The sequence below is a fragment of the Macaca fascicularis genome, chromosome 6, assembly GCF_037993035.2.
Source record: "Macaca fascicularis isolate 582-1 chromosome 6, T2T-MFA8v1.1".
NCBI classification, from domain to species: domain Eukaryota; kingdom Metazoa; phylum Chordata; class Mammalia; order Primates; family Cercopithecidae; genus Macaca; species Macaca fascicularis.
Genome location: NC_088380.1, coordinates 74,786,239 through 74,803,349, shown reverse-complemented (window position 1 = coordinate 74,803,349; position 17,111 = coordinate 74,786,239). Strand labels below are relative to the sequence as shown.

At 41.1% G+C, this 17,111-nt stretch overlaps 1 protein-coding gene across 3 annotated transcripts in view; it reads right to left on the bottom strand.

Moving 5' to 3' along the window:
• Window positions 1–14,491: 14,491 nt before the first annotated feature.
• The window catches only part of SLC30A5 (solute carrier family 30 member 5), a 38,626-nt gene continuing 36,006 nt past the window's right edge, over window positions 14,492–17,111 (bottom strand). For all 3 annotated transcript variants that reach the window (XR_012413711.1, XM_005557066.5, XM_073993563.1), the window contains 2 exons: window positions 16,932–17,060; window positions 14,492–15,304 (listed from right to left, as the gene is read on the bottom strand). Coding sequence is in view for 2 of the 3 variants with exons in the window: in XM_005557066.5 (XP_005557123.3) it covers window positions 15,134–15,304; window positions 16,932–17,060 (300 nt within the window). In the remaining variant the exon portion in view is untranslated. The remainder of the gene's footprint in view (window positions 15,305–16,931; window positions 17,061–17,111) is intronic.

Below are 17,111 nucleotides of genomic sequence, written 5' to 3'. Positions count from 1 at the left end.
AATAAAATTGGTAGCTGATGTATTGGAACAGACTGAGAAGAAATTTATAAAACTAGGCAAATGATAAAAAACAAGGCTATGGCTGGGCGCTGTGGCTCATCCCTGTAATCCTAGCACTTTGGGAGGCCCAGGCGGGCGGATCACGAGGTCAGGAGATCGAGACCATCCTGGCTAACATGGTGAAAACCCGTCTCTACTAAAAATACAAAAATTGGCCGGACGTGGTGGCACATGACTGTATTCCTAGCTACTCGGGAGGCTGAGGCAGGATAATCGCTTGAACCCAGGAGGCTGAGGTTGCAGTGAGCTGGGATCACGCCACTGCACTCCAGCCTGGCAACAGAGCGAGACTCTGTTTCAAAGAAAAAAACAAAAAAACCAAACCCGAAAACAAACAAACAAAAAAGGCCATATTAAACCTGGAGCAAACTAGAAGTTAATATGGAAAATGGAAATATAATCATAATATGGTACACAGGGCATTGTGGCAATTTATAGTCATAATATTGGAAACTGAATATTGGTTTAACAAAAAGTTATGATTTACATCAGAGAAATGCAAATTAAAACCAAATGGAGATACTGTCTCACACTAGTCAGAAGGGCTATCATTAAAAAGTCAAAAAATAACAGCTGTTGGCAAGGATGCAGAGAAAATCGAATGCTTATACACTGTTGATAGGAATGTAAATTTGTTAAATCCTGTGGAAAACAGTATGGACATTTCTCAAATAACTGAAAATAAAACTATCATTCTACCCTGGAATCCTACTAATGGGTTTCTACCCAAAGGAACAGAAGTTGTTTTATCAAAAAGATGCCTGGCTTGGCTGGGCGAGGTGGCTCACTCCTATAGTCCCAGCACTTCGGGAGGCTGAGGTGGGTGGATCACTTGAGGTCAGGAGTTCGAGACTAGCCTGGCCAACATGGTGAAACCTCGTCTCTACTAAAAATAAAAAAATTAGCTGGACGTGGTGGCTCACGCCCGTAATCCCAGCTCTTTGGGAGGCTGAGGCAGGAGAATCGCTTGAACCTGGGAGGTAGAGTTTGCAGTGAGCTGAGATTACGCCATAGCATTCCAGCCTGGGCAACAGAGCGAGACTCTGTCTCAAAAAAAAAAAAAAAAAAAAAGGCACCTGGCTCATGCCTGTAATCGCAGCCCTTTGGGAGGGCGAGGTGAGTGGATCATTTGAGGTCAGGAGTTGGAGACCAGCCTGACCAACATGGTGAAACCCCATCTCTACTAAAAATACAAAAAAAAAAAAAAATTAGCCAGGCATGGTGGCGCATGCCTGTAATTCCAGCTACTTAGGAAGCTGAGGCAGGAGAATCTCTTTAACCTGAGAGGCAGAGGTTGCTGTGAGCTGAGATCACGCCACTGCATGACAGCCTGCACGACAGAGTGAGACTCTGTCTCAAAAAAAACCAACAAACAAAAAACTTTAAAAAAGAAGACACCTGAACTCATATGTTTCTCACAGCACTGTTTACTATAGCAAAGTCATGGAATCAATCTAGGTGCCCATCAACGGTGGATTGAATAAAGAAAATGTGGTCGGCCGGGCGCGGTGGCTCAAGCCTGTAATTCCAGCACTTTGGGAGGCCGAGACGGGCGGATCACGAGGTCAGGAGATCGAGACCATCCTTGCTAACCCGGTGAAACCCCGTCTCTACTAAAAAATACAAAAAAACTAGCCGGGCGAGGTGGTGGGCGCCTGTAGTCCCAGCTGCTCGGGAGGCTGAGGCAGGAGAATGACGTTGAACCCGGGAGGCGGAGCTTGCAGTGAGCTGAGATCTGGCCACTGCACTCCAGCCTGGGCGACAGAGCGAGACTCCGTCTCAAAAAAAAAAAAAAAAAAATGTGGTACATATATACCATTAAATACCATGCAGCCATAAAAAAGAATAATAATATTCTTTGCAGCAACATGGATGGAGTTGAAGGCCATTATCTTAAGTGATCTAATGCAAGAATAGAAAACAAAATACTGCATGTCCTCACTTCTAAGTGGGAGCTAAACAATGAATACATGTAAATGTAAAGAAAAACAGACACCGGGGATCATTAGATGGGGAGGGAGTGGGATGTGGGCTGAAGAACCACCTGTTGGGCACTATCCTTACTGCCTGAGTGATGGGATAGTTGGGACCCCAAGCCTCAGCATCACACAATTTACCCATGTAACCAACCTGCACATGTACTCTTTAATCTATTATAAAAGTTGAAAGTTTTAAAAATTCAGGTTTTAGATGCTGTCTGTAATGATCAGGGAGGTTATACAATAAAAAGTCCTCCCCCACAAAGGAAAACATATTAAGTTACAGTGGCTTATGCCTATAATCCCACACTTTAGGAGGCTGAGGTAGGAGGATGGCTTGAGGCCAGGAGTTCCAGACCAGCCTGGGCAACATAGTGAGACCCTGTCTCTGTTTTTTTTTTTTTTTTTGAGACGGAGTCTCGCTCTGTGGCCCAGGCTGGAGTGCAGTGGCGCGATCTCGGCTCACTGCAAGCTCCGCCTCCCGGGTTCACGCCATTCTCCTGCCTCAGCCTCCCGAGTAGCTGGGACTACAGGCGCCCACAACCGCGCCCGGCTAATTTTTTGTATTTTTAGTAGAGACGGGGTTTCACCGTGGTCTCGATCTCCTGACCTTGTGATCCACCCGCCTCGGCCTCCCAAAGTGCTGGGATTACAGGCGTGAGCCACCGCGCCCGGCCCCCTGTCTCTGTTTTAATCAAAAAAAGAAAAAAGTTTCTCCAGTATCATTTAAGAATATTCTGTGGGCTGGAAGCAGTGGCCCATGCCTGTAATCCTAGCACTTTGGGAGGCCAAGGTAGGGGGATCACTCGAGCTCAGGAGTTCAAGACCAGCCTGGGCAACACAGTGAAACCCGGTCTGTACTAAAAATACAAAAAATTAGCTAAGTGTAGTGGCGGGTACCTGTAATCCCAGCTACATGGGAGGCTGAGGCAGGAGAATTGCTTGAACCTGGGAGGCAGAGGTTGCAGTGAGCCAAGATCGTGCCACTACACTCCAGCCTGGGTGACAGAGCAAGACTCTGTCTTTTTTTTTTTTTTTTTTTTAAATAGAGTTGGAGATCTCAGTATGTTGCCCAGGCTGGTCTTGAACTCCTAGAAACAAGGGATCCTCCTTTCTCAGTCTTCCAAAATGTTGGGATTAAAGGCATGAGCCACCAAGTTTGGCCAAGAATCTCTAAATCTTTAAAGAAAAAAACAAGTAACAGAATATCGTATTGAGGCATGAAGTTTCAAGACACATAAGACCCTACTCCCATCCCAGTGTACGCATGTGTGTGGGCATGGAGAATGTGCAAATTGGCTTAGAGGTAAGAGTGTTTTGGAATCAGCACTTGAGAAGGTAGTGAAAACTGTTTTTGTTATATTTAGAATGTGGTCTGTAGGTATTTAAATTTTTCTTGAATTGATTCTTACGCAAAAAAGCCTCCTTTGCATGGAGGCTCTGTTTATTGTGATTAATTATAGTACTCCAGCAAGGGGAACTTGTTTCTCTTTCTACAGAGACTGCTCTGGGACATAAGTTATGTCCCTTGGGGTGAAGTATTTCACAAGTAAATATCTTACATATTTGAGAAATCTTCCATTACAAGGCTTAAGTTTAATCCTCGTAGGGCCTTCAATTTTCTTAGTTAAGTGATGGCAAGAAGATAGAGGCAGCTAAAAGGAAGTGAAGAGAGAAGGCAAATAATAAAAGAGAAGGTCTGAAAGAAAAGTGGCAGAGATTGAGGGCCTTCTACTGGACCTGGAAATTGAAGTAAGGGTTCTCTTCCACAGTCAGCTCCTAGTGTATCTGATGCTACTCTGCTCAGTGAGTTGTCTTCCTGGAAGGCACGGTAGCCTGAGGTTCTAAGGCTGGGACTGAGTAACCTGGGATTCAGTAACAGAGGAGACTTGCAAGCACAATTTATTTATTTATTTATTTATTTATTTATTTATTTATTTATTTTTGAGATGGAGTCTGGCTCTGTCTCCCAGGCTGGAGTGCAGTGGCCGGATCTCGGCTCACTGCAAGCTCCGCCTCCCGGGTTTACGTCATTCTCCTGCCTCAGCCTCCCGAGTAACTGGGACTACAGGCGTCCGCCACCTCGCCCGGCTAGTTTTTTTGTATTTTTTAGTAGAGACGGGGTTTCACCGTGTTAGCCAGGATGGTCTCGATCTCCTGACCTCGTGATCCGCCCGTCTCGGCCTCCCAAAGTGCTGGGATTACAGGCTTGAGCCACCGCGCCCGGCCGCAAGCACAATTTAATAGCCTTACATTGGTGCTCACCTGTGCTTTACAATCTGCTATTTGGTGGGGTCAAGGGTGGGAAGAGGTGAATGGCACCACTGATCCAAAAACTAGTGTGCATAGTTGAGGAATCTGAAGCTCTGAGTTTAAGTTGAATTGCTATGGAGCCAGGATATGGTTGAGCCAATCTTCATAATCATAACTTAACCCATTGTTTTTCTCTGATTATCAACAGTATATGCCGTCTCCTCCATAAAGGTTTTTCTAATCTCCCAGGGAAAGGGGTTCTTGTCCTCTTCTGAACTCAAAACAATATTACTTTTGCCTTTCTTCCAGCATGCATCTCTTCATGCCCTCTATTTTTACATATTTGTATATGCTCAATAAACGGTGCTTTCCTGTGAGGGTAGAAACCATATCATACCTCTTTTGCATCATACACACTACTTTACATATATTAGGTCTTTAACACATCTGTTGACTAAATAGATACCTTTAACAAAATAGTTCCCATAGATTAATTTGGGACTATTCCCTTGATTTCATAGGACTACAAGGGATCTACCATATATTTACTGAATCCAAACGCCATGACTTAAAATGCGGGAATAAGACACTGGCAGTTAGATCACTACTATGGCGGGGAGGCTTTTTCCTAGGCCAGCCCATCCCACTGTATCAATTTGCAGTCTTTCATATTAGGCAAGCCTATCCTGTTCTTAAGGAAAATCGAGGCAAACAACGACAGGAAAGTCTGCTTGAAGTCAGGCATTTGTAAAGTGTAAGTTAATATAATTTATCTGATCCTTTTTTACAGGGTTAGACAACTAACCCCCTTATGGTTACCTAACATGTGTATGGTAAAGTTAACTCGTAACAAACAATAAAGAGAGGAAAAGTAATAGATCTATTTTATTGGCCGGGCGCGGTGGCTCAAGCCTGTAATCCCAGCACTTTGGGAGGCCGAGACGGGCGGATCATGAGGTCAGGAGATCAAGACCATCCTGACTAACACGGTGAAACCCCGTCTCTACTAAAAAATACAAAAAAACTAGCCGGGCGAGGTGGCGGGCGCCTGTAGTCCCAGCTACTCGGGAGGCTGAGGCAGGAGAATGGCGTAAACCCGCGAGGCGGAGCTTGCAGTGAGCTGAGATCCAGCCATGGCACTCCAGCCTGGGCGGCATAGCGAGACTTCGTCTCAAAAAAAAAAAAAAAAAAAAAAAAAAAAAAAAAAGATCTATTTTATTTTATAATTTTATTTTTATTGTATTGTATTGTATTGTATTGTATTTTTTGAGATGGAGTTTTGCTGTTTGCCCAGGCTAGAGTACAGTGGCACAATCTTGGCTTACAGCAACCTCTGTGAGAATAATAGTTTTTTTTTTTTTTTTTTTTTGAGACAGAAGTCTCTCTTCTCGGCTCACTGCAACCTCTGTCTCCCGTGTTCAAGCGATTCTCCTGCCTCAGTCCGCTGCCCCTCTTCCCCCAACCCATCCCGAGTAGCTGTCCCCTAAATCCTGTAATCCTGCCACTATATTTGGCTAATTTTTGTAGTTTTAGTAGAGACAGGGTTTCACCATGTTGGCCAGGCTCCTCTCAAACTCCTCACCTCAGGTGATTCGCATGCCTTAGCCTTCCATAGTGACGGGATTACAGGCGTGAGCTGCCGTGCTGGGCCAGAGAGTAACAGATCGTTGACCTGGTATTCAAATACCCACAAATCCCTGCTCCTAAGCTTCCTAACTGTAGACCCTATTTATTCCATGTCTGTAGGCCAAGATTATGTAAAACTGAACTGCCGATGGGTTTACATGGTTCACTCCAGGTGGACTGAATCCCTTTACCATCATACTTCCAAAGCTTACCAGTCCCTTAGGTCTATCAAATACCACTTCCTCTTTCTAGCCTTGCCCTCTTCCCTTCAGCTAAAAGTAACCTCTGCCTGACTTAATGGCTCATTCCTGTAATCCCAGCTTTTTGGGAGGCTGAGGTGGGAGGATCACTGGAGCCCGGGAGTTTGAGACCAACCTGGACCATATAGAACCTGTTTCAACAAAAAATAAAAAATTAGCTGGGCGTGGTAGCACGCACCTGCAGTCCCAGCTACTATAGGGAGGCTGAGGTGGGAGGATCACTTGAGCCCAAGAGTTCAAGGCTGCAGTGAGCCATAATCACGTCACTGCACTCCATTCTGGCAACAAAGCAACACTCAACTCATAAAATCAAAGTAACTTCCACATTCTGAAGTTTGCTATTTACTTATGGCATCAAATCTCTAATGTTTGAGTTACTTATATCTTCTCTTCCCTGCTGTAACAAGCATATTGAAGGCAGGGTTTGTGTCTGATTCGTCTTTTTATCTTAAAGAGCAAGCTTACAAATAAGGGGCCATGAATATGTTACTTTATTCAAGTCACCATCCTCTCTCACTTCAGCTTCAGCAAAAGCCTTCCAACTGTACCCGAGATTCTACTCTTGCTCTCCTACCCTGATACTTTCGAAACACATTGGCTCAAGTCAGTACCTTATTTGGAGCCATCCACAGACTTTCCAAGTTCTCAACATGCTGTCTAAGTTTGCTGCTATCACTGGTCTCTTGCTTTTTTTTCTTTTTTTTTAAATCATGCTAAGCACCTCCTGTCTCAAATGTCCTTGCATTTCATTTGATGTTCTCTCAGTCTAGAATAGTAGTTGTTAGTAGAAGATGGTTTAGAATCCTGGAGACTGTCTGCCTCCTGACTTCACTGCAGTGCTGAAGTCTTCTTCCATAGAAATCCTCTTCAGCCACTCTCTGGCACCTCTGTAAGTCTGTCCTTGAACCCTGCTTTAGTTAAGTCTCAACCCTGAATCCAGAGTGCCTAGTTTAGAAAGCTGGCTTTCCCACTTACAACGTGTATGATTTGGGGCAGGTTAATTAACCTTTTCCTGCCTCAGTTTCCGCATCAGTAAAATGGAAATAATAATTACACATATTTATTGTTTAGAACAGTGTCCATCTGGAACATGGCAAAAGTTCAGTAAGTTATTGCTTTTCTTCATAGTATTTACTACATTTTATTACATACTGGTCTTGTCTTCTACATTAGAAGGAAGCTCCATTAGGGCAGGACTTTGTATTACTGATGACTTTATCCCTAGCTCCTAGTGCAGTGTTTTTAGTGTAAAGGCCTTCAGTATTTGTTATGAGTTAATTTACTGAATGTTTAAAAAGCCATAAATTGCGATAACAGAAGAAAAGAATTATAATGAAAAATAAAACACAGTCTGGGCATGGTGGCTTATGCCTGTAATCCCAGCACTTCGGGAGGCCGAGGTGGGTGGATGGATCACAAGGTCGAGATCGAGACCATCCTGGCCAACATGGTGAAACTCCGTCTCTACTAAAAAAAAAAAAAAAAAAAAATACAAAAATTAGCTGGGTGTGGTGGTGTGCACCTATAGTCCCAGCTACGTGGGAGGCTGAGGCAAGAGAATCATTTGAACCCAGGAAGTGGAGATTATAGTGAGCACAGATTGCACCACTGCTCTCCAGCCTGGCAACTGAGTGAGACTCTAAAAATAAATAAATAAAAACATAAATAAAACACAAAAAGCCATAAATGATTGTATTATTTTCTTAAACAGGCTTGCTGTAACTGTGTGAATATTAACACATCTATTTATTAAAGTTTGTTGCAGGGAGAAACCTTGGGTTTTAAATTCAAATAGCAAATAACCATAAAGTGGAATAATATGTACCTGAATGAGTCTAGTTGACCTTACTGCATTAGACTAACTAAAGGAAACTTTTTTTTTTGTTTTTGAGACAGGGTCTGGCTCTGTCACCCAGGCTGAAGTGCAGTGGAGTGATCTCGGCTCACTGCAACCTCCACCTCCTGGGCTCAAGCAATCCTCCCGCCTCAGCCTCTCAAGTAGCTGGGACTGCAGGCGTGAACCACCATAACTGGCTACTTTTTGTATTTTTTATAGAGACAGGGTTTTGCCATGTTGGGCAGGCTGGTCTCTAACTCCTGGCCTCAAGTGATTGGCCCGCCTTGGCCTCCCACAGTGCTGAGATTACAGGCATGAGCCACAGTGCCCGGCCTAAAGCAAACTTAATATGTGATAATATCAGTGTGCTAGAAGTAAAAAAAAAAAAGCACATGATTACATAAAGTGCTTAATACAGTGCCGAGCACAAAGTAGCTTCTAAATAATTAAAGCAAAATAAAAAATACTCGAAAAAGAAAATGCCATAATGTATAAATTATAATTTAAGACTTGACAACTGTATACACATGTGTAACCACCACCCTGATCAAGATACAGAACATTTCCATCACTCCAAAGAGATCCTTCCTGCCCCTTTCCAACAAATCTCTTATTTTCCCAAGATGACCAGAATAAGGACCTTCCAAAGATGTCCATGCCCTAATGCCTGGAACCTGTGAATATGTTACCTTACCTGGCAAATGGAACTTTGAAGACTTTGAGATGGGGAGGATATCCTGGATTACCTGGGTGGGCCCAGTGCAATCGCATGAGTCCTTAGAAGTAGAAGAGGAAAGTAGAACAGGTCAGAGAGGTGCAGTGGTGAAAGAAGAGGGAGGAGAGATCTGAAGCATGAGAACTATGTGACCCACTCTTGCTGGTTGTGAAGATGGAGGAAGGGGACCACAAGCAAGGAATGCAGGTGGCCTCTAGAAGTTGGGAACACCAGTGAAGAGACAGGGACCACGGCTTTATGTCTATAAGGACTAAATTCAGCCAAAAGCCTTAATGACCAAGGAAACAGATTCTCCTGTAGATCCTCCAGGAAGAAACACAGCCCAGCTGACACCCTGAACTTGACCCAATGAGCCTCATCCTGGACTTGTGACCCACAGAACTAAGGCAATGAATTGGTGTTTTTTTAAAAAATCTTTTACTAATCAGCCTTCTCAGGTTGAAAATGCATGTTAAGCCATTAAGTTTGTGGTAATTTGTCACAACAGCAATAGAAAACTAATACAAACCCACTTTCTGTGCTCTATCAGTATGTATTAGTCTTATCTGTTCTTGGACTTCATATACATGAATTTGAAAAAAAGTTTTTGAGACAGGATCTCACTCTGCCTCCCAGGCTGGAATGCAGGGGTGCAATCACAGCTTACTATAGCCTCAACCTGGGCTCAAGAGTGATCCTCCTATCTCAGCTTCCCAAATGATGGGACCACAGGTGCATGCCACCGTGACTGGGTAATTTTTGTATTTTTTTAGAGATGGGGTCTTGCCACATGGCCCAGACTGATCTTGAACTCCTGAGCTCAAGCAATCTGCCCACCTTAGCCTCCCAAATTGCTGGGATTACAGGTGTGAGCCGCCGTGTCCTCTGGACTTCTTATAAATGAAATGAATACAGTATGAACTCTCTTATGTCTGCCTTCTTTCACTTAATATGTTTTTGAGATTCTTCTAAATGTAATGGTAATTTTATTTTTTACTGCTTATTATTCCATTATGAATACATGACAATTGACTTATCCATTCTCTTATTGATGGACATTTGGGTTGTTTCTAGTTTTTTTTGCTATTACGAATACATATTCTTGTACAAGTCTTTTTGTAAACACATGCTTCATATTGTGAAATATGAATACCTAGGAGTGAAAATGCTGGGTCACAGGATGCATGTATTACTTAATTTTAGCAGTGAGTTCCAGTTGCTCCATATCCTCCACCACTTCACTGAACTGAGCACTTACGATCTGTGTAGTTTATTCTATGATTTTTGTTTGTCTTTTGAGACAGAGTATTGCTCTCTTGCCAGGCTGGAGTGCAGTGGCGCCACTTCGGCTCACTGCAACCTCTGACTCCCTGGTTCAAGTGATTCTCCTGCCCTCAGCCTCCTGAGTAGCTGGGATTATAGGCACACACCACCACGCCCAGCTAATTTTTTTCTTTTTGAGATGGAGTGTCACTCTGTTGCCCAGGCTGGAGTGCAATGGCATGATCTCGGCTCCTGCAACCTCCACCTCCCGCGTTCAAGCGGTTCTCCTGTCTCAGCCTCCTGAGTAGCTGGGATTACAGGCGCGAGCCACCAGGCCTGGCTGTTTTGTATTTTTTTTTTTTAAGTAGAGACGGGGTTTCATCATGTTGGTCAGGATGGTCTCGAACTCCTGACCTCATGATCCACCCACCTTGGCCTCCGAAAGTGCTGGGATTGTAGGCGTGAGCCACCGCACCCGGCCCAGCTAATTTTTTTGTATTTTTTGTAGAGACAGGGTTTCACCATGTTGGCCAGGATGGTCTCAATCTCCTGACATCGTGATCTGCCCACCTCAGCCTCCCAAAGTGCTGGGATTACAGGCGTGAGCCACCACGCCCAGGCAATTTATTCTATGTTAAAAACACCTTAATAAAAATATCAGGAAAGAAAATATGTAACAGAACAGTGTTTCTATACGCACTGCATATAACCATCTTTGAACATCTGTGTCAGAAATGTGCTATGGATACAAGGAATAAGACAGAAAAAGGGCCGGGTATGGTGGCTCACGCCTGTAATCCCAACATTTTGGGAGGCTGAGGCAGGCTGATTGCCTGAGGATAGGAGTTCCAGACCAGCCTGGTCAACACGGTGTCTCTAAAAATACAAAATTAGCTGGGCATGGTGAGCACGTGCCTGTAGTCCCAGCTACTCGGGAGACTGAGGCAGGAAAATCAGTTCAACCTGGGAGGTGGAGGTTGCAGTGAGCAGAGATCGCACCACTACACTCCAGCCTGTGTGACAGAGCAAGACTGTCAAAAAAAAAAAAAAAAAAAAAATTGGTAATTTACCGTTTTAATTAAATTAAATAATTAATTTACCAGAAAATTTTCCTTCTGGAAAATCACTCTAAAATGAAATGAACTTTAGTGGCTTTATAACTGAGCTCAGCCATCTAAATATAATCTCCCTATATATTTAATTTGCTACTAATTTAGGCCATAAGAAATGTTTCTCTATTTCCATTTTAAGACATCTAACATTGATGGCAGGAGGGTAAGCTGTTACAATCTCAATGGAGTAAAATTTAGTAATATTTTTCAAATTTATAAACGTTCCAAACCCTTTGACTCTGCAATTCCACTTGTAGGAATTCCACATATTTATTTGCACACATGCAAAATGTCTATATAAGGCTATTCATATTAGTATTGTCTAGAATAGCAAAAGATTAGAACCAATCTTAAAAAAAAAATCCATTAATGGAGTTATTAGGCAGCTAAAAAAAGAATGCTTTTTACTGTTTTAATTATGGAATAATTTCTAAGTGAAAAATAATATACACTTTTTTCTTGTGTATGCATATAATATCTGGAAAGATAGTCTAGAAACTGACAAGAATGGTCGTTTGTAGAGAAGAGAGCTGTGTATGTGAGTGAAAGAAGTGGAAGTCTTTATGCCATTTACTCTTCTGAACTTTGGACCATGTGACTATTAACTAGTAAAAACACACATCTCTGCATTACTATGGTAGACATTTTAGGGGAGAATCATAATCTGAAGTAAAACCAGGATCCTTTGGTTAGAGATATCGAATTATGTAGCTTAATTTTCTGATGAAATTAGAAAAGTTTAAAGTTTGATCAGTTATTTCTGTTTTTTTTTAGAGATGGGGATCTCTGTGTTGCTCAGGCTGGTCTCGAACTCCTGGGCTTAGGTGATCCTCCTGTCTCAGCTTCCCAAAGTGCTGGGATTATAGGTGTAAGCCACTGTGCTGGGCCTTGATCAGTTATCACATTAAAGAAACAATAAATTTGGCCAGGCACAGTGGCTCAAGCCTGTAATTCCAGCACTTTGGGAGGCCGAGACGGGCGGATCACGAGGTCAGGAGATCGGGACCATCCTGGCTAACTCGGTGAAATCCCGTCTCTACTAAAAAATACAAAAAACTAGCCGGGCGAGGTGGCGGGCATCTGTAGTCCCAGCTACTCGGGAGGCTGAGGCAGGAGAATGGCGTGAACCCGGGAGGCGGAGCTTGCAGTGAGCCGAGATCTGGCCACTGCACTCCAGCCTGGGCGACAGAGCAAGACTCTGTCTCAAAAAAAAAAAAAAAAAAAAAAGAAACAATAAATTTATATTATAAAAGATGTAAAATTTATTCTAAGTCTACATCATGAACTCCCAAATTGGTAATAATAGAAAACAATGGTTGGGGAGAAAGGGAAGGAAGATAAATTAATAGGTGTGGTATACAACCACCATCACCTTTCTTGGGGCAAATGAACTATTAGACAGGCTTCTGGGCCAGGTGCAGTGGCTCACGCCTAGAATCCTAATACTTTGGGAAGAAGAGGTGGGAGGATCACTTGAGCCGAGGAGTTCCGAGACTTGCAAGGGCAACATGTTGCAACCCTGTCTCTACAAACAAATAATAAATTAGCTGGGCGTAGTAGTGTGCACCTGCAGTCCTACCTACTGGAGAGGCCGAGGTGGGAGGATTGCTTGAGCCCAGGAGTTCAAGGTTGCAGTGAGCTATGATCATGTCATTGAACTCCAGCCTGGGCAACAGAGTGAGACCTTGTCTCTGGAAAAAAAAAAAAAAAAAAAAAAAAGTCCACACTCCTCTCCCTCAAAACAGGCTTCTATTTTGGATATTATTTTTAACTTATTTATACATTAAACATCTAATTAATCTCTTGAGATGCTGATTTATAGAAAAAAAGAGACAAGTTAATGATGGCTACCTTTGAAGTCAGGCTTAAAATAGTAACAATTCTTTGACTTTATTTAGCCTTTTTCAACTTCCAGTGCATTTCCATACACATTATACTTTTTGTTCCCAAATCCTGTGCAGTAGATTTGAGCAGGTTTTATTTAGTTTATGTATGAGGAAAAAAAAAAAAAAAGATACCTCAGAGAGGCTGATTTGCCTAAAGTTGCATGAATTTTTTTTTTTTTGAGGTAAGATCTTGCTGTGTCACCCAGGTTAGAGAGCAGTGGTGCCATCATGACTCATTGCAGCCTTGGCCTCCTAGGCTCAAGCAATCCTCCTGCCTCAGCCTCCCAAGAGGTGTGTGCCACCATGTCCCAGCTAATTTTTAAAAATTTTTGTAGAGATGGAATCTTGCTATGTTGCTCAGGCTGTTCTCAAACTCCTGGGCTCAAGCTATCCTTTCACTTTAGCCTCCCAAAGTGCCATGAGTTCAGGCATGAGACACTGCACCTGGCCTAGTTGCATGATTTGCATGAGCTGAAACACAGTACCCTGGTGCTTTCAGTATTAGAGTTTTCATACTTTCTAATTGTACCTCCCTAACCTTCAGCCCCTGCTCTCTCTCTTACTCTAATATCTCACAATCAATTATTTTTTTGCTGTTTATATGTCTTCTAAGGGAAATGACAATTTTAACTTTGGTGTAATATTTATTGCACCTATCTACTTAAATTTTTTTAATGTACAAAAATTGCATTAAAACATCAATATGCAATTATTTTCCCACCACTCAAAAATTTTAATATGTATTGAAGATTTTGGCAAAAAAATATGCAAAAGACAAGAAATATAAAAATAACTTACAACAAATTTCTAAAATCCCTCATATATTAAAATTGGTAAGACAAAAATATGATTTATAATACATGTTTGCCATTGTGTTATATATAAGAAAATAGTACTCATACTAAATTCAACCTACTTATCAAAATTCTTAATATAAGAATGAAAATATTCAAATGGTTATAAATAGACAGGTATTAAAAAGTTTCTTTTGGACAACATTCTTTGGTGCTGATAAAACTGCATGTTATTATCTATCGTAAAGTCTTTTGAGACTTTACTACATATCTAGTTACAACTGGAAATAAAAAACATAAATTGGATATGACTATAGAAAGTAGTTATAGGGTATTTTGATTTCATGGTGCTCAAATGTTTATGGACAAGTTTTACTTATTAAATTTTGAAATAACTACCTATTCTTTGGTATTTCTTATGTATGTTCCAGAAATTAGAAAAAAGTTACCTCCATAGGCAGAGAATTCAACTGTGAGTTGACAATTATTTACGATTGTCTTAACTGGCTGTTTCACAACATTATGGAGCTAAGAAAAGATGAAAGCTTACCACTGCTTGGATACCAGCTTGATAAGCAGCTTGGAATGTCAAATATATAACAAGAAATGAAATATTCTACTTTAAAGGAACATGGTAAGTAAATGAATAACATGGACACAACTTAGTATAAGTTCTTTAACCTAATAAATTATTCATTTGCAAATATTACCAAAAGTAAAAAAAATTTATTTTATAGAGTGGTTGATTTTTGTAATACATCAAAAACTGTGATGTTATACACTTCCCTATTCTCACTGCTTATATCAGTGGTTGAAGTTTCTCCCAAATAATTTAGTTTACATTTAAAGTGGCAATACAGATTTTACTTAATGGACTTAAGTTATAATTAGAAACCAGTTTTATATACAGAAAATCCATAAATATAGAACTTTTATTCCTATTTTATCCTTAGGCTATGCAAAAAATGGACCAAAAATTTTTCATTTGGGTCTTTGTAATAAACATGTAAATACATATTTACAATGGAGATGCTTCCTGATAGAAAGTAAACAGAAGTAATTTTGGTCTTCACTAGAATCCATCATATCTATTTTTGAAGATGATGTAATACATCATGTTTACTCAAAATTTGATTCCTTTTATACACATAATTTAAATAATTACTCCACTTGTACCATAATGCTTCATTCTGTATTTAAATTTCCTTTAAGAAAGATTCCTTGATCCAGTAGTAGGGAACTCTGTTTCTGTACAGTTAATGTGAAATTTTATCCTTCTGGCAATGTCACAAATACTGAGTCATTTAATCTTCATTGTTCAGACTCCAGAGGTAATTCTTGAGTTATCTCACATGATGTAAGTACCATCTTTGCAGTATTTCATGGACTCCATTTGTTTTGTCATAGCAAGAACATCATGAAATCCAGTACTTAGGCCAGACATATGTTGAAAGTATGCCTCCTTTTCCACTTGAATTGTTAAATTGTTTACTCCAGCATCTTTAAGTATTCCTGTAACCTGTTATAAAAATCCATATATTTTGAAGCATTTAGAGTAACGCATTTAGTACATATGTCTTAATATGCTGTACATTGTTGATATGGGTTGAGTATCTTTAATCTGAAAATATGAAATCTGAGATGCTCTAAAATCTGAAACTTTTTGAGTGCCAAGATAGTGCTAAAAGGAAATGCTCATTGGAGCATTTTGGATTTGGATTTTCAGATTAGGGATGCTCAACTGGTAAGTGTAAGGCGAGTATTAAAAAAAAAAAAATCCCAAATCGAAAACACTTCTGGTCCAAGCATTTTAGATAAGGAATATTAAACCTGTGTCACTTTTTTTTTTTTTTTTTTTTTGAGACGGAGTCTCGCTGTGTCACCCAGGCTGGAGTGCAGTGGCGCGATCTTGGCTCACTGCAAGCTCCGCCTCCCGGGTTCACGCCATTCTCCTGCCTCAGCCTCCGAGTAGCTGGGACTACAGGCACCCGCCACCACCCTGGCTAGTTTTTTGTATTTTTAGTAGAGACGGGGTTTCACCATGTAAGCCAGGATGGTCTCGATCTCCTGACCTCGTGATCCACCCGCCTCGGCCTCCCAAAGTGCTGGGATTACAGGCTTGAGCCACCGTGCCCGGCCAAACCTGTGTCACATTTTTAAAATAGTCACAGGCTGGGCACAGTGACCCAGGAAGGCTGAGGCAGGAGGATTGCTTGAGCCCAGGAGTTTGAGACCAGCCTGGGCAACACAGTGAGATCTTGTCTCTAAAATGAATGAGTAAACAAACACACAAACAGTTACAGTAGTCCAAGATAAATCTTCAAAGTAATGTTCATCATTTAGTTAGTTAAAATATTAGACTCTTTTAGGTCAGTAAATTACTGATTTGACATTCACAGTAGAAAAGGAAAACAGCCATTGTTTCCAATTTGGCACATCTAGAATAGGGCTTTTAGTAACTGTTCTGACCTCTATCTCCAAACATAGCATATACCCTGCCAAGTTGATTATTACTAATTTACGAGTATATTTATAATAACTTATTTTTTGATAATCTACTGGGAACCAAGATGAACCAAATTCATAAATGAATTTTTTTACATTAACTAAAGCTTATCCTCTAAACACAAAACTTCATTAATTTTAGCAATTTTTAGATATAAAACAAATCTAGACATAAAAAGTAAGTGATATTATCATTACAGAGTTGGAAGATTAGGCTGGGAATGATGGCTTGCCTGTAAACCCAGCACTTTGGGAGGTCGAGGCGGGCGGATCACCTGAGGTCAGGAGTTTGAGACTAGACTGGCCAACATAGCAAAACCTCATCTCTACCAAAAATACAAAAAAAAAAAAAAAAAAAAAATAGGCGGGCATGGTGACAGGTGCCTATAATCCTAGCGACTTGGGAGGCTGAGGTAGGGAGAACTGCTTGAACCCAGGAGGCGGAGGTTGCAGTGGGCCGAGATCATGCCACTGCACTCCAGCCTGGGCAACAGAGTGAGACCCTGTCTCAAAAAAGAAAAGAGTTGGAAGATTGATATTTTTGAATAGTAAATGACTACTGAGCCATATAACTTATGAGGTGTACAATTTGGGGTATGAATTACCTCAATTGAAATTACTTTAAAAACAAAATATTTTACCTGCTGTACTATTCTTTGTTCTAGCACATCAGATGTCACCTGTATATGAATCGTTCCTGCCACAATATTAGCAGAATGACGCCAAAAATGAGGGTCTCGGTATGATATTAATCCTTCAATTTTCTGTATCTGTCAAATAAAAGAGGTGATATAAACGGTCATACAGGCTACTTTACACAA